Raw genomic sequence first — 23931 nt, 5'->3', positions numbered from 1 at the left:
CGATGGAAAATAGAGGTGCCTTTCCAAAGACACATTGGGCTCAGTCGAAAGCAATTTGTCAGAATGCATTTGCGTGCACGCTTCTCTGCGTGTCAGCGTCTGTGTTGGCGGCTCTCACGGGAGATCGCCAGGCATCGGCCATCAGCCGATTCCCGCACTGGACTCTCCTGTCTGTTCTCGTACACGTCTGCCGCACTCCACCTCGGAACGTAACTGCCGGCGTGCTGCAGCACTCTGGTCAATACCGCTTTGTCTTTATTGTCCTCGACCTGCAGTGATCAGGCCCACAGTCAGCCAGTCACGTCTCAGGGAAGGACACACACAGGCACGCACGCACGCACGCACAAATCTATAGCTCATACGGACCCTGTAGACACTCTGTGTGGAGAAATCCTGCGGTCCCTATAATGGATAGAGAGAGAGCAGGAGAGAGGGAGAGAGGGAGAGAGAGTGTCTGGCTATCATCAGTTGCAGTTGGTGGGAGGAAACACAGTAACAAGGTGAAATGGAAGTTATACTGTATATATTGCCAGAGGTTTTTTTCTTCTTGGCCTTGATTGTCGGGATTGAATATCGACAAATGGATGAGGTGGTTCTCTGGGAACATCTTGGTCCATGTGTGGCAATTGAACTGGTCTCTGTGTTGAATCCCGTATTACAAATGAAAATGTGTTTTTTTATCAATAGTGATTGTTTGTTTTGTTGTATGCTGGTTGTGTATCATCTCTTTTCTCGCATGGCTTGATTAGATTATGCTTTTCCTTGTTGCATTTTCCTGTGCCAAAACGGCAGAATAAATGTATTTTCTTTGTGTATAATCCTTTGTCCATAAACACACTAGCCCTATACAATGGATAATGAAATTATAAATCCAGCAGGTAACAACAGGGTTGTTATTTATTATCATGAAATCCAACAAAACAAAACCAGTCAATCTTGGTTATCTCTCTATCTTAAGTTGTACTAATGTTTTCGGTGCCTGTGTCTACAAGATTTTTATTACATTTCTTAATTCTTCCCCTGTAACCAGAGACTGGAGTATAGTCATCCTTTGCCCACTGGTCTCCACCCTGGCAGAGTATGTGTGTGTGTGTGTGTGTGTGTGTGTGTGTGTGTGTGTGTGTGTGTGTGTGTGGCATGGGGGGAGTGTGTAGATGTGTAGAGCTGTGAATAGTATCATCAATATGTTTGTTGTATTCCATCGATGCTCAGGTTTCCGTGTCTGTGCTTGTTGGGGCCATGTGTGGTGGCCTTGAAGATTTTTTGCTTAATACTGAACCGTTACTGAATCCTTGCTACCACCTGAAGTAAATATTTGAACATGGCATTGCGGTGAGTTTCAGACGGTTTATTATGGGTAACTCTTGGACTTCATCATCACTGGAGAGCTTCAGTGAATTTTAAGTGCGCAGCAGTCACCTTGGCCAACACAGTGTAGCAAGCAGACCGTGTCACACAAAGATGCCCTTTTTTAGAAACAAAGCTCTCTTCTTATCCCTCTCTTGGTTCTACAGCTTCCACATTACTCCATACCTGAATCATGATTCACGATAATTTCATCTTCATGTTCAGAACCCTGTGGTTCTGCTAAGCAACAACACAATACTGTATAAAACACTCAGTCTCTTCCCAGAGTGAGGTAGGTGAGTAGCTCTCTCTCTCTCTCTCTCTCCAGAATCTCTCCAAATCAAATTCAGCATGTTCCACTCCTTCTAACACCCCCACAGATCACTCTGTACACGCTTTACCTGGCGATCTCCTTCATAATAGCCATTGTGTTGCCCTGGGCTTTACACCATCCTAACAATCGGAGGCGGTATTATGTATCTCTGCTGTGGCTGCTGTCCTGTGCGTCTGCGATCAAGCTCAAAAGGATGCAGAGATCAATTATTTATAGAACGTCTGCTTGGTCAACCACACAACAAGTGGGAACATATGGACCAAAGGGCCATGTGATCATTCCTTTCCAGAGACTGAGGACAGCACGGCATACAATAAACCGTGGCTCTGTTCGGCAGTATGGATGGAGTGTGGATGAACAACCTGAAGATCTCTTGTTAATAAAGAGTGTGACTTAAATATAAAGAGAAAAGGAGGAAGAGAGAGAGAGAGGCACTGACGCCCACACCGATGCTCATCATCTCGGTCATGATGCTCATCATCTGGGTCATGATGACTGGGAGGATGTGAGGCCGCTCAGTGGAGGCCGAATGAGAGTTGAGTCAGTGAAGGACGACTGTGGGCTGTGGGAGGTTTGCTCGGTGGGTGGTTCATTCATGGAGCAGCGAAGTCTATCTGCGTCAAATGTATGGGGGGGGGGGGGGGGTTCACTGCAGGAGGAACTGAAGATTTAATACATGCTCTCGGAACGTTTCCTTCCAGAGAGATTTCCAGCCACCGATGGCAAAACGAGATAGTTGTGAATTCTTATCACAGATCGTTGTCTGCGCACACATGGGAACAATCATTCCCGAGCACTACATTTCCATCGCATCTTGCTCATCATCCTTCAATGGAAGAATGTTTCTCTCTTCGGACGCTTTTCCTTCTTCTCTTAAACGACAGAAGATGATCTCGTTTTGAATCACAACCCACATTGACTCCGGTTCTGGGAACCGGAGCTTTCCGCACGGTACATCGGCATGGAAACTATGCTCCACGGCCCTGGAGACCCCTGTCTAGGGCAGAGATGGATGGACTGATGGATAGGTGGAGGGGCGGTGGTGGAGGGGTGGTGGTGGAGGGATGATCAGGAGGAGAGGGGAGGGCGGAGTGCCTTTCTCGTTGTGTAAGTGGGACACTATGGGCAGAAATAGCACCATCAACCCCTGGGGGGACTTATTCAACAAGGTCACCCTTTGGCTCTTCGCACGAGAGGCTAAGTGTCTGTCTGTCCGTCTGTCTGTCTGTCTGTCTGTTTGTCTGCTCTCTTTATTTGTGTCTCTGATATTCAGGGACATCTGTGACATCTGACATCTATTGGTATGTCCGTCTCCGTTTCTCTATTGCCCCCCCCCCCCCCCCCCCCCCCTCTCTTTCCGGGGCCTAATGGTTTGCACAGCACAGTTCATCCACAAGGCAGAGACTAACGGTATGCATGAAGGGAAGAGAAAATAGCCCTAACGAACCCTCCAAGCTAATTACAATTGAACCAGACACACTGGACTTTCCCCCCCTCCCCACACTTTTTGTCGCCTTCGGACAAATATAATGTCACCCCTTAAGCCCCGTAACGAATAAATCCAGTTAACGGTGAACGCTGAGGGAATAATAGCCACTTATCTAAAGGGAACACCAGTAGGGTAGAGGGGCTCTGGAGTGAGAGACCCTGTGTTCCCCAGCATATCCTCATGTTACACTTCACTAGAGAGTAGGCAGAGGTTGGCCCATTGGCAATCACACTAGCCCATAACTCCGGATTCTAATTCAAACAATTCAATCTGGGGTGGGGGATGGAAGTGAGTTCCAACACTAGTGTGATCAGCCTTGTCCTTGGCTGCTTTATCTCAGTCAGACAGAATGGGGGTAGTTCCCCTATTCTCCATGCTGCCTGTTAGGGGCAAGTGAAGGGAAAAAAGTGCTTGCTCCCTCTATTTTTGCCTGCTCGCTCTCTCTCTCTCTCGCTCTCTCGTTCTTTCTCTCTCTCTTTCTTTTTGTCTCTTGCTCCTACCCTCCCTCTCCTGCTCTCTTCCTCTCTCTCTCCCCGTGCGAGTCTGTGTTGGATCTCAGCTGTTGCGGGGAGTCCCAGCTGCCTCGTGTGTTGACTCTAGAGTGATAGTCATCAGCATTTGCCACATGCAGGAGAGAGAGATCGAGAGATAGTTCTTGAAAATACAGAAAACAGAAGGGGAGGGTTACATTGAGGCGTGTGGGATACACCTTATTAAACCCACACGATTGATTTAACAGGTGGGATTTTTTTTGGACTATCTCTGAGATTATAAATCAGTTTCTTCTTTGCGTGATAACATCATTCCCAAGTGCTGCAACTTTCCTGCATATTTCAGATCAGACTCTGTTGGAATCATGTATGCAGAACATCTCTCATCCTGGGGTCTTGATAGACACAAAAGCCCCGATATGCTCTTACATGCTTGAGAAGGGAGTAACCCGGTTTGGCTCACTTGGCTAAAATTACCCTGCAGAAGCTGGCGGTGCATGCCGAGGGTTCTGTCCAATGCTATCTGTGGTATGTCCCCCAACATGGCCTCTGTTTATGTTCTGGCTATGCCCTGGCTTTCCAAATGGAAGCGCCACAGGCCTGGGACCAGTTCATTGGGGGAAAGGGCATTAGGGGGTTGGGGTGTGGGGGGGGGGTGCATTTGCCGTACCCCAAAACAAGTGGACCAGATCCTGCAGTTACGGCTAAACACTGGGCACTTGTCAATTAGAGGTTCTTGTAAGAATGCCTTGCAGGTAGGCCCTAAGTATACAGGCTGAGCAGTAATTGATAGTCTGGGGTATTGTTGAAGGTATTGAAGGTAATTATACACTCTGGTGTGTAAAGGCAGAGAGTGTAGTGCAAGTTATCCAGGCACGTGTGAGAGGGCTCCTCAGGCCAGAAAGGTCTGTTTTCAAACACACACACACAATACACACATACACACCACACACACACAAACCACACAGACAAACACACACACGCACGCACGCACACATGCACACCCACAGACAATACACACAATACACACCACACACACTCACACACACGCACACCCATGTACGCACCCACACACAATACACACACACACACACACACACACACGTGCCCACCCACACACAGAACTAAACTCACACAGTATTCAGAACTTCAGGGTGACTCGAGGGAGTTGGGAGAGACCGCTCCTGTAAGGAGATCAAGAGAGACTGCAGTCATCCTACTTAAATCCCCATTTGATTCCAACAAACTGACGTCTGTGGGGGTATATTAGCGAAAAAACATTTAATCAACACTTTAGTGATCAATATTTTGACTTAGGGCATCCTTTGACAAATGATAGCTCCCCAAAGGTAATTAGCAAACGAGCAGCAGTAGCATATTGTTGAACCGCCCTATCACAGAGGATGGCTCATGAATGCAGATTTAAGACGGCTTCCAGCTAAAGCCATGTTAATGTTATTATTACGTATTCAACACATACAATTTTACCATGCTGCCTATATAGACTGCTTGTTTCATTGAATATCTAGGTCAAAAACGGATTTAAATTGACTTCCATATCTGAATGGGCTTTTTTTAACAGCTGACTGTTCAACCAGCTGTAATATGAACGCATAATTTAATCCTTCAATATTTCTTAGTTGTGTTCAATATGGTTTTATTCTAATTTATTTAATTTAATTTCAACTATTTTGGATATGATGGCATATTATTACCTGATAATAACACAATTTTTTTTTACATCAAAGTTAAAGCAATTTAAGAATTATATTTTAGGGCATGGTTAAGGCTGTTACTGTTAATTTGATTAATAATTATTTGGGCCCATGAGCTATACCAAATGACCTTGTCATTCCAAAAAAGTTTTTATAATCCAATTAATTCTACTTTGCACATCTATTCAAAATACTTTCATTGGGTCAGCAGGCGTTACTCCTCCTTTATCCTGCTAATGTCCGCTTCTTATGTTAAACAGCACCATTTTGTTTACAGGGCTTCACCCCTGTCTCTCAGGACAGCGCCCTGTGGCTCCCCCTCGTCTCTCCCCCCTTCTCCCCCACTCTTCTTCGCCGATTGCCCCGGGGCAGTTGATTTGGGGATGTTTTGTTTTTTTGTACATGCAAATGATCTCAAAACACAAGTCATTCATGCTTCTAATTGTACCAGTGTTAGCACGTTAACTTGGTGAGATCAAACGGCATCATTAGCATGAGGGGAGGGGTGAAGAGTAAAGGGAGAGAGGGGAGAGCAGAGAGGGGAGGGGAGGGGAGGGGAGGGGAGCGCTTGGTTGGAGCAAAAGGGAAAGAGCTTAGTGACGGTATTCATTTCATTCGGCCAGTTGCAAGTGAGCGGAGCGGAGCGTCTCGTTCCTTTCTAGCAGATTCCACTGAACTTTTCTTTTTCAAATAGCCTACTACACTGCATCGTTGGAGGAGATAGCTATGTTTTTTGTTTGGATTGCACAGTCTGGATTTCCTGCTCGCATTGGATCTGGGACTTAAAGTGAGGGGATTTTATGTTTACAGCTTACACTGGTCGCTTGGTTCACACCGCACCACCAAGACACAGCGCCTGGAGAATTTGTTTGCAGAGCTCGGCTGTTGGAGCGGAACGGGCATTTTGTGAGCGGGGCGAATTTGCGCTTTGGCCACAGTCACCAGAGAACTGTCCGGCGTGAATGATTTTGGGGTTAATGCGACTGGAACTGTGTGACAAAAGTATGCAATGAGGAAGATACTACGTTTTAAAAGTACCCACGTCGAGATCGGAGCTATGACTTTCCTCCTCTATAGTCTGTAAAAGGTAAGGAGATGCGCACCGATCCCTCTCCCCTTTCAATTCAAATAAACTTGCAACAGTAAAATGTGTGTTAAGAAAAGTCGGCAAATATATCTACAGTGTTTAACGGTGCCCCCCCCCCCCCCTGAACACGCACACAAAAGCGCACTAACGCACGCACACACAGTGACACAGAGAGGTGTCTGCGTACATGTATTCGTTTATAATGCTTGTGCGCAGTCGTTTTTAACGAAAATTCTCCCCTCTAATTGCAGTTAAGAGATCCCTATTTTTCGTAGTATTTTCTGATAAAATATGTCTTACAACTATACATATGGCCCATATTCCTTTGAGGTGACCCACAATTAATTTGTTTGAGTTTATGTGGTTGTTGTGTCCATAGGTCACCTTGGATTTACATATGACGATATCTACAGCGAATTCTAACTTTAGCCGTTGCCCACAGTTACTGTATATAGCAGCGGATGGGCCTATGGCAGCGCGCCGTGGTGTCAACATTTTGAGTCTCATAGAATGCTTTGTAGCTATTCTAGACATGCCATACTTCACCCAGTCCTGTCGAGGAAGATTTTGGCCAAGTTGCCAACCCCAATACGTCATATTCAGCTTAATAACGTCACCTTTTCTCAAGGAGGCCTTTCGGTTCTGCAGATGGCTGAAAAAAACATTGTCGTTATGATATAAAGTCCACTGACTTTGTATCTTTCTCGCTAACTCCTTACTCTCTCACACACTCACCCACAAGCAGATATTGTTAACACAAGCAGAGGATGAATGTGTGTGGGGAGAATTTAAAAAAGGGTTCTGTGTGTGTGTGTGTGTGTGTGTGTGTGTGTGTGTGTGTGTGTGTGTGTGTGTGTGTGTGTGTGTGTGTGTGTATGCATATAGGCCTGAAGTATGTGAACTGGCTTTTACTAGTATAGCATTACAATTTGGATTGGTGCAGACAACTGCAATTATCTATGGTAACTCACTCTGAACTCCACAGTGGCATGCTATCTAAGACTAGAGTAGGCGTTAGGGTGGGAACCCATGCATGTACATTATGTATCCAGAATGGAAGCGCACTCCCTCAGTTTGGGGACTTGATGCTGAAACCAAAATGATAACATTCTTAACCAGCATTTTAAAACCATGTGTTTTCCTTCGCCCCACAAAAAAGTAAGACAAAAAGTTAAAGAGAAAGCCGGAGTCTGCCCTCCCATTTCCCCCTGTCGGTCCAGAGAAAACAAAAGGAGAGGCAGGGGAAGAAAAGACAAGAGGGGACTTGGCTGCCGTGTGCACCCAGCTGTTTGGTTGTCTCTCTCTCTCTCTCTCTCTCTCTCTCTCTCTCTCTCTCTCTCTCTCTCTCTCTCTGTGCCTCTGTCTGTCTCTACCCCATCGCTTATTTCCTCTGCGCAGCCATTTAGACAAGGCATCCTAATCCCACCATAGTGAATGATGCCATGGAAAGGAAAAGCGGGCAGGGTTGTTTAAGAGCCGCTCATGAGCGACTGTGATGCACTCTCAACACAACAAAGGACAGACTTACACCACAGAAGAGGACTGGGGGGAAATGTGTTTTTAGAGGAGGTTGAATAGAGCTGCAGAACAGACTCACTGGTTCCATTCTTGGCTACTCAGTGTTGAGGTGCCCCTGAGCAAGAGGCCTAAACGTGGGCGATGTTTGTTGCCGAGTGTGTGTGTGTGTGTGTGTGTGTGTGTGTGTGTGTGTGTGTGTGTGTGTGTGTGTGTGTGTGTGTGTGTGTGTGTGTGTGTGTGTGTGTGTGTGTGTGTGTGTGTGTGTGTAGGGGGACTGTGTGTGTGAATGCATGTTTGGTTGAAAGTGGATGCTTGAGTTGTAAAGTGGTGTGAGTGTCCCCCAATGGTTTGAGTGGTTAGAACAGTAAATTAAACATCCAATAAAATAAGAAAAGGATAACAGAAAATGTACAATAATGTTTCATGGTTTTCTCATCATTTCAGCATTCATGTGATTTAGTTTGAGCCCCGTTTGGGCACGGATCATTCAGAAGGCAATCTATTAGTCAGGTCTGCAAGTAAAAGTTTTAAGTTTCCACTGTGTTTACTTTACAAAGCAATGTTAGTGTGACTGATGACACCACCAATACCTAGTTAATTATTAAGACCACCCTATCCCTGCCCCCCTACACACACACACACACACACACACACACACACACACACACACACACACACACACACACACAAACTCCCACTTACCTCTCAACAAATGAAATCCCTCTGCTCCCTGGACAGGAAAAGGCCAATAACATCCAAAGGAGGAAGTGGTCTATTCCACTTTCCTTTCTTAACCATGCCCCTGTGCTTACAGGGGCTTCACTGAAGTGATGTACTTAACTTATATTACCGGAGCACTCTTATCCATCCTAATTGAAATCACAGATGACAAGAGCCTCTGTGGGGTCGCGTTACAACAGTAGAGCTGGGCCCAGGGTGGTCTTAAGACACGGGAATCCAGTAAACCCTGCGCTGAGAAATCGGAGGATAGGGAGGATATTGAGGAGGAGGGGAGGGGAGGGTGGATTATCAGCCGTTTTGAAGCCAGTTACTTTCGGAAAGGTGGAAGGATATGAATGAAGAAATGAAGGAGGCTGCACGAGGGCTGGACAACGCATACAAACAAGTCCACGCTAATCACTGAGCGGCTAAACATACGACCGGCCAGCCAGCCCGCACCGGGACCCCGGCCTCGCCCCGAGCACTAGTGCATTCTGAAATCCTTTTTCCTGTTCCTTCGGGGTCCTGTTTGCCGCCCGCCTGGGTTATTTATACACCTCTATCACCAGGCGTGCGTCCTCAACCCAAGGCAGAATCCAGCGCAGCTCAGCACCTGGCATCGTGTCAGGAGAGTGGGAGACGTGTGCGAAAACATGCCCATTCTCTACCGTCTTCCTGTTCATTGGTGCCACTTCCGACAGGCGTCGTGAATCACCGCCGGCTCCGTCAACCCCCTCGCCGGGGAGCAACCGAAGTGGTGTTGCAGCTATGTGTCAGAGGGGCTGGTGTTGAAAGGGGAAGGCAACGTGGTGCTCTATCCATCGTGGTGGTGGTATGAGTGTGTGTGTGTGTGTGTGTTTGCAGGTGGGTTAGTGTCTTTCTTGCGCTCCCAGGTGTTCGCCCATGCATTAGTAATGATGGAGAGGAGGGCACGGCAATGTCATAAAGGGATCGTGGGGGCTGTGCTGCCTCCAGGCTATGTATCACTCCGCTGGGACAAGCTGCTGCTGACCCGTTCAGATGCTGGGTGACTTCATCAGAGGAGGATGCTACCCACCGGCATCTGTCCTATCAATATTCATCGGAGTGATATCTGACCACTTCATGTTGTTGTTTTTTTTCACACAGACATCTGGCCAAGTATATGGCTTGCAGTAGAAAGTATCGTCCTATAGGGGCTCTGGAAATTGCAGAGGCATGTCGTTGTTATAACTGAAACCGTAAGTGGCGTAATATGTATCGTGGCTTAAGGCTAACGAGAGACAATCCTGAAGTGCTGATGGATAATTCACCCTTTTAAGACGATATGTATGTTTAAATTGTTCTAGATACGTGTAGAGTCCTGCTTTGTTTAACCTGTGACGGCATGCTACGGGGCTGATGAAGTCACTGAGCCACCAAAGCATCTTAAGCACTTTCCCACGTTTATTCAATCATCCAAATCCATCAGGGCTAAGCCTAAAACTACAATGTGTCGTCAAACAGTCAAACACTCTAACTACATGGTGTTGTCAAACCCGCAAAGACCCTTATTCCTTCTTCAAACATTACCCGTCAGGTTTAAAATAGTAATCTGCATGCAACGAATACCCAGAGCGTTCTCTGTTTTGTTCATAGAGAACCTTGGCTGAACGTCCTGTCTGTCCTGTCTGTCCTGTGTCCTGCGTGTTGCTAAGCTCCCTCCATTTTTTTCTTGGTGGTAAGGCAAGGTCAGAGAATGGGTGGGGAAGGCCGGCGTCTGTCTGGGGTTGGTAATGGGATTGTCTGCCTGCTGGGGCAGCCTGCGGGGCCAGTGTGGGTTAGTGGGACGTGACCTGCTTGCCGCCGGGCATTTCCTGGTCAGTGTGGGAGCTTAGTGCTGTCAAAGACGCAGTGGAATGTCTAATCTGATGTCTTACTGGCTGCACACACCACCCGGTGACTGCATCGCGTTTAGATGGGTGTTGTATTTGTAGCGCCATTATCAAAAACATATTGTGTCAAGATTGTGGTGCTATTCTAAGAAATACTGTTTGATTTCTTTGGCGGGGGGGGAAATATCTTACCTCTTCCAAAATCTGAACTAGCCAATATATCCATTACACCCAAAATATATTTTCCCTAACCTGTTTAGATCTCATCTCAAATGTATTCTTGACTGCTCACTGGATACGTCTTCAATGAAAGAAGTGTGAGTTGTTGATTAACACCCCAGACAGTATTTGCTCAACTTGCACTAGGATACTGTAAATTTCATAGCCTAGATGGGCACATCCTCCTGCCTGACTGACGAGACACTATCTTGGTCTAGCATCTTCTAGTATTTCAAGTTAACCGTGTACACAGAGAGTAGTTTGAGATAGTGTAAAGGAGATAATGGTGTGTGTGTGTGTGTGTGTGTGTGTGTGTGTGTGTTGCTAAGCCCTGTACTGTGTACTATCACTGCCATAGGGTGTGTGTGTGTGTGTGCTGGGGTCTCCCCCTGCCAATTTTCCATTACGTCCCCTGGTGTAGGTGTTTCTAGAAGCCATTGTAGTAAATCTGTGGCATTGGTGTTACGCGGCGAGGGACACAGCAGGACACCTTGGCTTCTAAACCCTGACCGCTGAACCACTGGAGTTCATGTTTCACATCGCACCACACCATTATCGTCTGCCTCAGACCATTGGTTTATGGTTCCAAACTGAGGTGCTTTATATCATGGGGATAGTGTAGTTGCTATGGTGTTCAGGTGGACTCCCAGTAAGGAGATACTGGGTTTGAGCCACAATGTTTACACGCTACCTGCGGTCGACATTCGTGAGCAAAATGCCTAACCCTTACCCGTTTCATAATTAATGACCTGTATCTGAATGAACTGTGTACAAATATGTGTTCAATTATTAAACATAGCCCAAAGTAGCTTGTTTAATAGTCATGTCATTGACTCTATGGCTGACCAACATTCTCTCTCTCTCTTTCGCACTCTCTCTCTCTCTGTTGTCCTTCCTCCACGGCAGGAAGATCTGTGTGCACTGTAAGTGTCGCCGAGAGGAGCATGCAGTGACGGCCATGCCCGTGGAGATGGAGAAGACGGTCACCAAGCTCATGTACGACTTCCAGAGGAACTCCACCTCAGACGACGACTCCGGCTGCGCCCTGGAGGAGTACGCTTGGATACCCCCCGGCCTCAAGCCAGAGCAGGTAGATACCAGCGTCTCACCTGGTCCCACACCTGGTCACACATACACAGGAGCCCAAACTACAGAGGGTAGCTACCTGGAAGATACCAGCATCTCACCTGGTCCCACACCTGGTCACACATACACAGGAAGCCCAAGCCAGCGCAGGTAGCTACCTGGAAGATACCAGCATCTCACCTGGTCACACTCCTGATCAAACATAACCAGGAACTCAAGCCAGCGCAGGTACCTGGTAGAAACTAGCGTCTCACCTGGTCAAACACAACCAGGAACCCAAGCCAGCACAGATAGTGATCTGGTAGAAACTAGCATCTCACCTGGTCAAACATAACCAGGAACCCAAGCCAACGCAGGTAGTGATCTGGTAGACACTGCTCTGGTCTTTCAGGTTCACCACTTCCACTCTTGACAGTTTCTAGCCACTTCATATGAATGATACATCAGGTCATCTTTATGTACTTAACTCTTTATTACAGGTTATGATCTGATTCCCATTTAATTCAGCTATTAAAAATGACATATTGCCTGGTTTGACATGGCTTAATTATAATGTACTGCAATAAATATTGAGCTGAACCACTTATTTCCATTACTGGCAATATTCGTTTTTATAGCAGTTATTAATATGTTCGAGATCAGTGTCAATATAAATATAAACACACCCCTTTTTATCCGATCAGTGTTCACATGTCAACAAAGATGTTGAATGTAGCAAAGATTACATTTGCTGGTTAGAATAATCCCCATTGAGCAGAAAGCATGTTTATAGCTACTTTAATTGACAGTGTTCCAAAGCTGATAAATTCCAAAACACATTACAGTCTCGGTGGAGCAATCCCTGTAAAGAAACCGAGAGAACAAAACACATTTATAAGACCCAATGTGCTGGAGGTATCTCAGGCTTTTTTTTATGTAACAATGAAGGCGTTTTATAGAAGCTGGTTTTATCCTCTTCGTAGATTGAAGGCCAGTCTTACTGCTGTTACATTGCAACCGGTCAATATGTGGAAGCGTCTTCCCTGCTGAACGCTGAGCACAGCTATTTCTCATCCGGCGCCCAGGGGCAAATAGAGTAAATTTGCTTCTCGTCCAGCCGGAGATGTTCTGTGAGAGCATAGTCAAATGCATAGTCAAATTGGCGACAGTGTTTACCGACCCGAGGAAGACAAAGCACACTGAAGCTAGAACAAAGACCTTATCTTTGGAATAATCATTACACAGGTATGACTACATAATGGCTACCTTAACAACACTGGATATCTGTGACAAACGGTGATGTTGCAAGAACATTATCACTTCTTCTTTTTTTTTAATCACCATAGCCCCACATAGGAACATAGGTATAATCAATTCGTGGTGCACTTAGTTTCAAGCCATTTGTAGTTTCCTAACCTAAAGGCTCAACTTCAGGCTCGAGCTGTGGAACAAAATGTGTTTTGACTCCTGGCAGCTGAGCGGTGGAAGTATGTCTGTGACGGTCTTTCGTTGACCCGCGTTGTCAACTGAGAGGTTCCACCGGGGAATGAGAGAACTTGAGCTTATCGTGAGGATCTGATGGCTGGAGGCACCCCCTCCATCATAAGGGCACACTGTATCTATTCACTATGTCCAGAGCGGGGAGGGGGACATTCTTCCGTTCAACCATGAGGGGTGTCGGATCACCACAGGGTGGGCCGGGCTGATTCCTGCTCCATGGGGGGTGTTCTGTAAAACACGATGGATGGATTATGAGGAATAAACACCCCCTCCCCCCTACACCCTGTGTGTACGCCAGTACGTGGTGTGTACATAAGTGACACATCAGGATTATTGCTAATAGCAAAACTATGTTGATGAGATGTTATGGAAGATTAGACGCCTGCTTTCCAAAGGATACAGATTGCAGAGATGGTGCTTATTCAAGAGCGCAAGAGGGAGAGACTGCTTCTGTTAATATTCTATACTAAAGCTCCCTCCTCTGGTCTTGGATGTTGCCAGGATACGACATAGGGAGGCCAAACATGTGACCAAGCAATTGTTCAGCAACTAGTTTCTCCTCACATATAAGCAGAGTCCACTGTTTCATTACTTTTGTCCCATCTTCTCAATATGAGCCAAATGGAAGAACTTTGAATTATATATTCATATTTTGTGAGTTAATCATCTGGTCAAGTCACGCAGTAACGGAGAAGCGGCAGGGTGTTCTCCAAAACGTAGGCCCTCTAAAGCACTTGTTCTGTCCGCTCCCTGAACAGAACATTTTATCTTTCAATATTTGCTGTGTCGTCTCTTGTCAGCTTGGGATGGATTTGGGCCGCTGACGTGCTTTCACCACCATCTCTCTCCTGTATCGTCTTTAGTACAAGCAGGCTTTCCAAGTAGCTTGTTCAGGGAACAAATGTCCCACTTGGGTTTTGCTTCCTCTGTGTGTGTGTGTGTGTGTGTGTGTGTGTGTGTGTGTGTGTGTTCCTGTAGAGTGATCACCACCTGCCACTCATCTCCTCCCCCCCCTCTGGTTTTTGAAGCCCTACAATTTGCTTTGGCCTGCGGTAAACATGCTTCTCTGTACAGTGAGATATTCAGCTCTGCCCTTTAGTTCTGTCTGCTTTTGATTATGGTTATTATCACAAGGTGTTCCTGCTGCCTCTCACTGTGTCTGTTCTGTGTGTGTGAGACTCTATCTTCCGGGAGATCTTTTCCTCCTAGGCATAGGCCTTTGACCCTTATACCGTTTCTCCTGTTGATGTTGGAACCCAGTCCTGGGATTTGAGATTGGGTGCTGTGTGTGTGTGTGTGTGTGTGTGTGTGTGTGTGTGTGTGTGTGTGTGTGTGTGTGTGTGTGTGTGTGTGTGTGTGTGTGTGTGTGTGTGTGTGTGTGTGTGTGTGTGTGTGTGTGGGTGTGTGGAGGTGTGTGCACACGCAAGCCTGTGTGTGTGTGTGTGTGTGTGTGTGTGTGTGTGTGTTTTTCTTTTTTGTTTGCCTATGGGATCTGGGTGATTTATCCAGGCTTGACCACAGCCGGGTTTTCTTAGAATACGTGGATCCCCTCAGTGCCTTGGGCCGTGCTGGTGGACTGAATACCATAACCCCATCACCCCACTTTCCATCCATCCTTCCCCCGTCCAGCCACTACAGTCCAGAAGCCAACCAAAGCTTTAGCACAGACTTGGGTTACACTTAAAACATGAGCCCCCTGCCCGCCACTCTTGGCAGCTATAAATTCATCCTAACGACAAACTCAATGCTATAGTGTTACTTTTGTTTTTCTCCGCACTGCTTAACACCTCTCCCTCACCCCGCCACCCCCCCCCCCCCCCCCACCCCCCACCCCGCCCCCACCCCCCTTCCCTGACTTGGCCCCTGAAACCAAGCCAGACGACTGCAGAGGGACAGTTAAGCTTGAAAACACACCAGGCTCTAAAATATCTGTATGATTACAGAGAAGGAATGAAGAGGGGCTTAGATGATGGCACAGTTTATCCTTTTATTTTTTGGTCGATATGCACTGGTGCACGTCATTATGATTGAGGTTAATCTGTGTGTGGGTGAGTGTGCGAGTCGGGCTCTGTATCTGTTCCAAGGACAAAGCTAATGGGTTGCCGTGTGCAGACCCATTGGTTTGGAGCCATAGGCCATTAAGAGGCTCCCCTACTCAACAGGTATTGATCTCCTCTATCCCTTTTCAACCCTCAGCCAGGAATCTTCTTATTTTGAGTCTCACAAAACCCCTCAGCGTTATATTTAACACCCTGTGCCGTCGATGGCTCTCAGCCGCGTAACATTTCTCATTCTCCCTTGTTTTCGCTCTCAATCTATATTTAATTCCTCTTGTTTTACGTCTCCTCTGGCTCTCCTCGGCCTTTGTCCTTAGGTTTACTCTCAGTTCCATTGGTCCTTGAGCCTGAGGAGGAGTGGGTTGAGGTTGGGGGGGGGCCCTATTCATATATGACTGGTGGGCTCTCAGTCCTGACCTCGGGCCCCCCGTAAGAATGATTGACTGCGTGCGATAAATAACACCAACATGACGTGTGTTGTAATGTTAAGAATGTCCCGGTCATTTGGAGCGATAACATTTACATTAATTGTCCCGCTGGCTCACAATCTGCACTCTTTCCACGCTCGCCGAGTGGGTGCGTGGGACGCTGTCTTGAGCACACTTAATGGTTACGTGTGTGTGTGTGTGTGTGTGTGTGTGTGTGTAAACGTGTCACGTCAGTAATAGATTCCCATGTCAAAGTGCTGGGAGTAAGAGGGCAGAAACCATTAAGTTTCCGTTGATGGGTCGTAAATCAACACAATTGTGAGAGTGTGTGTGTGTGTTTCACTGTGTGTCACACATTCATGGGAATGTATGAACGCGGCCTGCCTTCCTTTTTGTGTGGTTTTGTCGCTCGGCCCTGCAGTACGGGTTATTCACATGTCTGCCCCCCCGGCCACCAGGTACACCAGTACTACAGCTCCCTGCCTGAGGACAAGGTGCCCTACGTCAACAGTCCTGGGGAGAAGTACCGCATTAAACAGCTGCTCCAGCAGCTCCCCCCCCATGACAATGAGGTGAGTGTTTTATCCCCCCCTCTCTCTCTCTCTCTCTCTCTCTCTCTCTCTCTATCTCCCTCCACCGCTCTCCATCTCGCCTCTTGCCCCGAGGGCACTGCAAAGATAAGAGACAGCTTGGAGGAGATTTGTCTGGGGGGATTGTTTGTTTGTTTGTGTGTGTGTGTGTGTGTGTGTGTGTGTGTGTGTGTGTGTGTGTGTGTGTGTGTGTGTGTGTGTGTGTGTGTGTGTGTGTGTGTGTGTGTGTGTGTGTGTGTGTTGAAATCCCCCACTTGTACTTCTTCTCTAAATACCGCTCTCGCAGTATGTATCGCAGTATATGCAATATATTTCCTGTTCCCATTCATAGTGTTGTTTTTGCGGTTTGCATGTATTCACAACTCCCAGGTTCGCTACTGCAACAGCCTGGATGACGAGGAGAAGCGGGAACTTAAGCTCTTCAGTAACCAACGGAAACGAGAGAACCTGGGCCGCGGCAACGTCCGGCCCTTCCCGGTTACCATGACGGGGGCCATCTGTGAGCAGGTACACATGTCAGGAATATTGGAACATACACCGGGTGTATTAACATTTACCTCCTCAATCTGCTTCACCGGCCTCCACATTGAAAGAAAAAATGTGTGCATACATTTGGTTGTGTATCTTGGTGTGCCAAGTAGACTGAAACACAAATGAGAGTGCCGTAAAAGTGAGGACACAGCAGTCTCCCCGATGGTTTCACCGAACCAGTTTGACAGTGGCCTGATGGATGGCTGCGCTCGCCACACATTGACTTAGCTCATTTGTTACTGTGCGAACAACAAACCCCCGCCTTCCATCACGCCTCCCCAGCGGGTACTAGCTTTACAGGTCGTTCTCACAGGTTGTTCATTTGCTTCGGAATAGACAAACACACACACACACACCCACACCCCCCCCATAGACTCGAATACCGGACAGATATGAGCGAGTTGTTGAGTGTATTGATCGCACTCGGCCCTCCCCCTCCACTGACCTCCCAGCAAAAAGGGAGTAGGGCCAGCCGAGATAACAGTCAACGGCCGTCTTCATTTTCTCCACCGCTCTAAATCTGCCCCCCCCCTCCCCACTCGCGGCTGACCTTTCACTGCCACCTCCTCGTCGACCTTCTCTCGTTGCTCGTTTATCTCTCCTTCTCTTCTCCTCCTCTTGTTTCAACCCCTTTTTGTTTATCTCTCCACCTTGATCTCCTCCCCACTTTCTCACTTCATTAAAGAAAAATCCCCTCTCAAGGCCAACTCCCCTGGCCAAGCCCATCCATCCATGCCACTCTTAATTCATTTCAATCAATACCTCTTGCGACAACCGTAAAGACACACAGTTTGATGAGGTACACCCTATGCTCAAGTAGAAACGAACCACCACCCACTGAAGTATTGTCCACAAATTCAGGCAAAGCGCAAAAAGTACATATCCAACAGTGTTACCAAAACAAACAAACACATTTATATTCAACTCCGTTCTCCAATAATCCAATAATCCGTTCTCTGCTCTCTATGTCCTCTCCTCCTCCCCCACCCCCACCCCTCCTCTCCCCCCCCCACCGTCGCAGTGCGGGGGTCAGATCAACGGCGGGGACATGGCGGTGTTTGCGTCGCGGGCGGGCCACGGTGTGTGCTGGCACCCCGGCTGCTTCGTGTGCGGCGCCTGTGACGAGCTGCTGGTGGACCTCATCTACTTCCACCAGGAGGGGAAGATCTTCTGCGGACGGCACCACGCCGAGAGGCTGAAGCCCCGCTGCACCGCCTGCGACGAGGTACCGCTACCCCCCCTCCCATCCAATAAATCCCCCCGTCCCCCCCGACCCTCCAGCCTGCTGTAGTTTATTGGTGGTTACTGCATGGTGGCGATGCGGCCAAAGGAACGTCCGGTTTTCTTTCCGCATACATGCAATGATTTGCCGGCGATGAATTGATTAAATCTTTAACGTTAGGTTTTCTTCTGCGGCACACTGCATGGGGTTTTTGCGTTGTCAAGGAAACATTTGGTAGATATTTGACTTTGCCATAATGTTACGGTTGGGTTTGTTGCGCATCGATTTGGAACTGTTAACAGAGGCAGAGGTGAAAAATAATGCACACCCATGGCCTTTTACTGACCAACCAGAATCAAGTATTGAACAATGCTGTGCTTTAATTATATAGACTGTGTGTGTGTGTGTGTGACGTGTGTGTGACGTGTGTGTGTGTGTGTGTGTGTGTGTGTGTGTGTGTGTGTGTGTGTGTGTGTGTGTGTGTGTGTGTGTGTGTGTGTGTGTGTGTGTGTGTGTGTGTGTGTAGGCAGTGTACTCTATGCTATGTATTCATAATGACAGCGCGGCTAGGCTAAAGTTAAACATACTGGAACCCCATTGTAATGGGGTCAACTCCCAGTACTCTACAGCTTTCCATAATCCACTCACTCAACTTGCAATTTGCCTGCTAAAGAGGAACTAAGGACGGTGTGTTTCCATCCACTGGGTGCTGGCCACTTAACAAGACACCTCCAGTGCCGTTGCTATCTAATGAAAAGTAAACGCACAGATCTAGAATACACCCAGCCCCCAAAAGACACACACACCCACACAATGTTACCTTCATGCACAAGTCAAAGACAAAGAGGATGATCTAATAGAACGAGCCTGCAGAAAAGAAAGTGGTGCGTTCTTGTGGGGGATGGTATATGTGTGTGTGTGTGTGTGTGTGTGTGTGTGTGTGTGTGTGTGTGTGTGTGTGTGTGTGTGTGTGTGTGTGTGTGTGTGTGTGTGTGTGTGTGTGTGTGTGTGTGTGTGTGTGAGCATGTGTGTGTGTGTGTGTGTGTGTGTGTGTGTGTGTGTGTGTGTGTGTGTGTGTGAAGCAACGAAGGCCCTTTGTCCCGTCATTCATTGAAATGAGCCAAGGGGAGCCTACCTCTGGGGGCCAATGATAAATGATTAACCCTCACCCCCTCTCCGCCTCCCCAACACCCCACCAATCCCTCTCAACCCACTCTCCCATCCCCCCCCTCCACCCCGCTCCTACCCAGATCATCTTTGCGGACGAGTGCACCGAGGCGGAGGGCCGTCACTGGCACATGAAGCACTTCTGCTGCTTCGAGTGTGAGACGGTGCTGGGGGGCCAGCGCTACATCATGAAGGAGGGCCGGCCCTACTGCTGCTCCTGCTTCGAGTCCCTCTACGCCGAGTACTGCGACTCCTGCGGGGAGCACATCGGTAGGCTGCGTGCCCCGACCACCACCACCACCACCACCACCACCACCGTCTACCCCCCGTCAACATCATCACCCTCTGTTGCCGTCGATAAGCTAGTGCTGGCGTTGGCATCAGCAACAGCGAGCGTTAGCATCAGCGAGCGTTAGCATCAGCGAGCGTTTGCATCAGCGAGCGTTAGCATCAGCTAGCATTAGCGTCACCTACTATTCATTTTGGTGCGGTGTTCCTTCAGTGAGATGACTAGGAATTGTGGTTATTATAACAAAGGATACATTTCCCTGAGCGGATGGTTCTTGGTTCTTTTTGTATGAATTCCGTGTTGACGTGCTCTGTACGGACAGTATTTTTCAGCCTCCGAAGATGGTTACTTTGATTGTGTTTTAACTAACATCTAGGTCTGATAGTGTAATGCTCAAGGAGATTTTGCTAATCACAGCCCCCCCAGCATGCTGTGAGAGGGGAGAACGGTACAACACAGTAAACTATATCATATAAGCACCTCTGGGCCCCATGCCACCGCCTATTATCAATAGATGGTGTGTGTGTGTGTGTGTGCGTATACATGACTGTATGTGTCTGTGTGCACAGGATGCCCTAATTTGGCTCTTCCCTCTCAACAAATTTACTCTGTAATTATTCGCCGACAGGATATACTAAAGTATTTGCTTGTAGAAAAAAAGTAATTATAAATTAAAACCATGAAGGAACAAACTCAAACCAGATGGTCACTATTAGCAAATATCTGGCTTCCCCTTCGGTCCCACAGTTAAGATGTGTTTGTACAGTTCTAGGTGACCTCAATAATGAGTTTAACCTCTAAACTTAGAACAGTGTAATAAGATCTGGCACCCTCTTCTCAGTCAACATACCACTTCCATTATCCCACTGTGGTATCCCTTAAACGAAAAGCCTGTTTTATTTACCACAGAACCCATGCATTTCAATGAGGAGGTTGTTTTCCGTATCTAATGGCCAATTAGGACTCCTCCTCTAAGGTTCTGTCTTTCCGTTTCCACGCATTCTCCGCAGGCATCGATCAAGGGCAGATGACGTACGACGGGCAGCACTGGCACGCCACCGAGGGCTGCTTCTGCTGCGCGCGCTGCAAGAACTCCCTGCTGGGCCGCCCCTTCCTGCCCAAGCAGGGCCAGATCTTCTGCTCGCGGGCCTGCAGCCTGGGGGAGGAGCCAAACGGGTCAGACTCCTCCGACTCCGCCTTCCAGAGCGCCCGCTCCACCAGAGAGTCCAGACACAGCGCCAAGGCGGGAAGGAGTAGTGGAAGGGCAGGGGGAGGAGGAGGACGTCAGGCTGAGAGGTTTTCTGGTGAGGTAGACCCATTGTCCTTACAAATGGACCTACTGAGCCTCTCCAGCCAAACCCCGAGCTTGAACCGCGACCCCCCTGCCTGGCAGAGCCAGGACGCGGGGAGGCCGGAGGACTGTGACTATGAGCACCAGGTGGATTCAATGTCAAACCCCACCCCTCTTCAGCTCCTCGGCAAATGCAACATCAGGACTTCATATAACCCTGCCTCCGGTGGACAGAACATGCAACTGCAGGAGCACAGGATCAAGCAGGAGAGCGGGGAGGGTAAAAGGCCCCCCATCTCCGCCTTAAAGGGCCACTCGCTGAACCAGAGCTGGGGCCAGCCGCCCGCTCCGGAAGACTACTGTCCACCAAAACTGAGGACCCAACAGAGCTGCATTGAGATGACCCACAATTCCCAGTACCACTTCTCCAACGACAAGCGTTCAGTCAGCCTGCACGGGTTCCAGAGGGACCGGGAGGTGGCGCCGCAGACCCACGCCCAGCTGGGGAGAAGCCGGAACCCCATCAACGCACTTAACTTGAACGAGCAACTCACACCTCTGGAGCAAACGCCGAGAGGATCCATGGAGTCTCTGGCCCTCTCCCACACTACAGGTTGGTAGCGTGTTTGCTTGCAATACTGAGTTGCTTTGATTAAGATAGTTATGAATCAATGTGGACTCTAAACAAACTTCAACTCTCTTTTACCTTCAGGTCACTCTGCAGACGGAGGCGGGAAGCGACAGGAGCACCTCTCTCGGTTTTCCATGCCCGACCTGAGCAAAGACTCTGGGATGAACGTGTCGGAGAAGAGCAACATGGGCACCTTTAACTCCTCCGTGCCGTTCCGCAGCTCTGAGTCCATCCACAGCCTCAGGGCCGCAGGCCAGCCCTACATGGAGATCGACCCCCCCACGGCCGCCCAGTACCAGAGGCAGTACAGCGAGCCCCCGGGCCAGGGGGGCAGCAGTCGCATCCCCCCGGGCTTCACCTACCAGGAGGAGGACCGGGTCAGCCTGGTGAGCAGCGCCAACGCAGCGCGCCTGCCGCCCATCAGCGAGCGCAGGGTCGGCAGCGGCGGCGGCGGAGGAGGAGGCGGCGGCAACAGCCGGGGACCCAGCGTTCGGATCGAGGCGCCGGCGGACGACAACACCCCCCAGCGCCGCCGGCACCACCATCACCACCACCACCACCACCACTCCCGCAGATCCCGGCGGTCCCGCTCGGAGAACGCCCTACATTTGGCGGCCGAGCGGCGGGAGAGACCCCCGCTGCGTGGCCGGGAGGACTACGACCGGTTCCCCCAGCCCAGGGGCGCCCAGGACCCCTTCAGGGGCGGAGGAGGGGCAGACCGGAGGTACCAGCCCCAGCCGTTCAGGCAGTGTCCCCGAACCACCTCGGACCTGACGCTGCAGAACCCCGGGGCGTTCCGCCGCGTGGGGGGGCTGAACCAGTACTCCTGGGACGAGTACGAGGACGACGACTGGTGCTCCACCTGCTCCTCCTCGTCGGAGTCGGAGGACGAGGGCTACTTCCTGGGGGAGCCCATCCCCAGGCCGGTCCAGATGCGCTACCTCAGCAACCAGGAGTTCGTCCACAAGTACAACGGCAGCGGCGGGGGGGTCCCGGGAACCAACAGCCGGGCAACTAGCGGGCAGATGCACAACCGCAAACGCAGGAAGAGCAAGAACTGCATCATCTCCTAACACCCTGGACTGTGGTTTTAGGGGTGGGGGGGGGGGTGGCACCTACGTTCTCGCTTGTGTACTCTTGCATACTTTTCAACAATGAAAAGTCCCCTTCAGTGTTGTCGAGTAACATGTGGTTGACGGTAACGTGGTAAAATATGTTCGGGTTACCCCTGGAAAAAAAGGATCTGCAAAAATACCAATATCTGCATGTGTATTCATTTTCAAATCTTACCACGATTCTCTTGCGTCAGGTCTAACCGTGAGAAAAAATATAATCGAGTCAAGTCTGTTTTATCAAAGCTGATGTGCAATTTTTATCATAACACTAATCCATGCAGCCGGCAGTGAGTAAGGTACAGTCTAGTAAAGTGCAGCTTTTTGGTGTTATGTGATTTTAGATATGATATATCTTGCTATTGTATTCAGTTGATACTATGTACATAGCTAAAGGAATTAATTAATTGACCCTAAGTTAAGGACTTCAATGTAAATATGGTTGTAAATGAGCTGACACATATTTTTATATTTTGTATGGATAGAAAAAAACATTTACGTATTGATAATCTATAATGTAGAGATAGAGATTGATTAAAAACAATGCATGCATGTTATCTTTGGCTCACTTGGTCCTGCATTTGGAATAAAGGAGTATTTCAGACAGAGCAGTGAATGACAGCAGTGTTTTTTTCCCCTGTCAACAACATGTGTTTGTGCTTGTACGTGAAGGTGACTAAGAGAGTTATGGTAGCTTGGGCGTCTGTAATCCCTGACTCAGACGTGAACGATGGCACACTAGATAACAGGGATCAGAGTCACCCTCCTCTGGTTGAGAGACGACTATCCCACGTTGAACCCCTTTTACTTACTCATCAGACATAGACCACAGTAACCACCCCTATCTTCTGAGTAGCTCAGTTATGTGTTGAAGGTTTAACAAATGTACCGTACTGTAAACAGGATTGACTCTGACGTCGACGTGGTGAAAAGATTCACCACCCCCCACATAATCCACACACACACACACACACACACACACACACACACACACACACACACACACACACACACAAAGAACCCACACAGAACAAAGGCATTTGTACCCCAGCAGGTATGTGAGCCTCAAATCTCTTGATTGCGGATGGATGCATGGCTGCTGCTATCTTCACTTAGCTTCACCTCCCTGGCCAGGCGTTCCTAGGCCTCTCCTCTGGGTGTTTCCTCTGGGATGCTCTGATCGCTCCCAGATAAGAGAGCTCATTTAGGTGGCCCTGTTATGGGAAAACAACAGCTGGGAAACACACACGTGGGAGATATTATGTCAGTGGGTCC

The 23931-nt window shown here is 48.6% G+C and overlaps 1 protein-coding gene across 2 annotated transcripts; it reads left to right on the top strand.

Moving 5' to 3' along the window:
- Positions 1 to 6014: 6014 nt before the first annotated feature.
- On the top strand, positions 6015 to 23264 carry prickle2b (prickle homolog 2b). 2 transcript variants are annotated; one of them, XM_084464113.1, is made up of 8 exons: positions 6015 to 6163; positions 11680 to 11863; positions 16282 to 16395; positions 16783 to 16920; positions 17966 to 18169; positions 19417 to 19603; positions 20633 to 21526; positions 21626 to 23264. In XM_084464113.1, exons 2-8 carry the CDS (start codon positions 11732 to 11734, stop codon positions 22615 to 22617), a joined length of 2661 nt encoding a protein of 886 aa, XP_084320239.1. In that variant the 5' UTR covers positions 6015 to 6163; positions 11680 to 11731; the 3' UTR covers positions 22618 to 23264. The 2 variants fall into 2 exon arrangements, with proteins under 2 accessions (XP_084320239.1, XP_084320238.1); XM_084464112.1 differs by having other exon boundaries at positions 6015 to 6463.
- Positions 23265 to 23931: the final 667 nt, after the last annotated feature.

Source organism: Micromesistius poutassou, assembly GCF_964030765.1.
Source record: "Micromesistius poutassou genome assembly, chromosome: 2".
Taxonomy (NCBI): Eukaryota; Metazoa; Chordata; class Actinopteri; order Gadiformes; family Gadidae; genus Micromesistius; species Micromesistius poutassou.
Note: the sequence above shows the minus strand (reverse complement) of the source record. Positions and strands in the feature narration are given on the sequence as shown.

Coding starts and splice junctions, on each gene's coding strand:
- prickle2b (XM_084464113.1), top strand. CDS start 11,732: ATGCCCGTGGAGATGGAGAAGACGGTCACCAAGCTCATGTACGACTTC. Junction 16,396..16,782: donor TCCCCCCCCATGACAATGAG/GTGAGTGTTTTA, acceptor CACAACTCCCAG/GTTCGCTACTGCAACAGCCT. Junction 16,921..17,965: donor CGGGGGCCATCTGTGAGCAG/GTACACATGTCA, acceptor CCACCGTCGCAG/TGCGGGGGTCAGATCAACGG.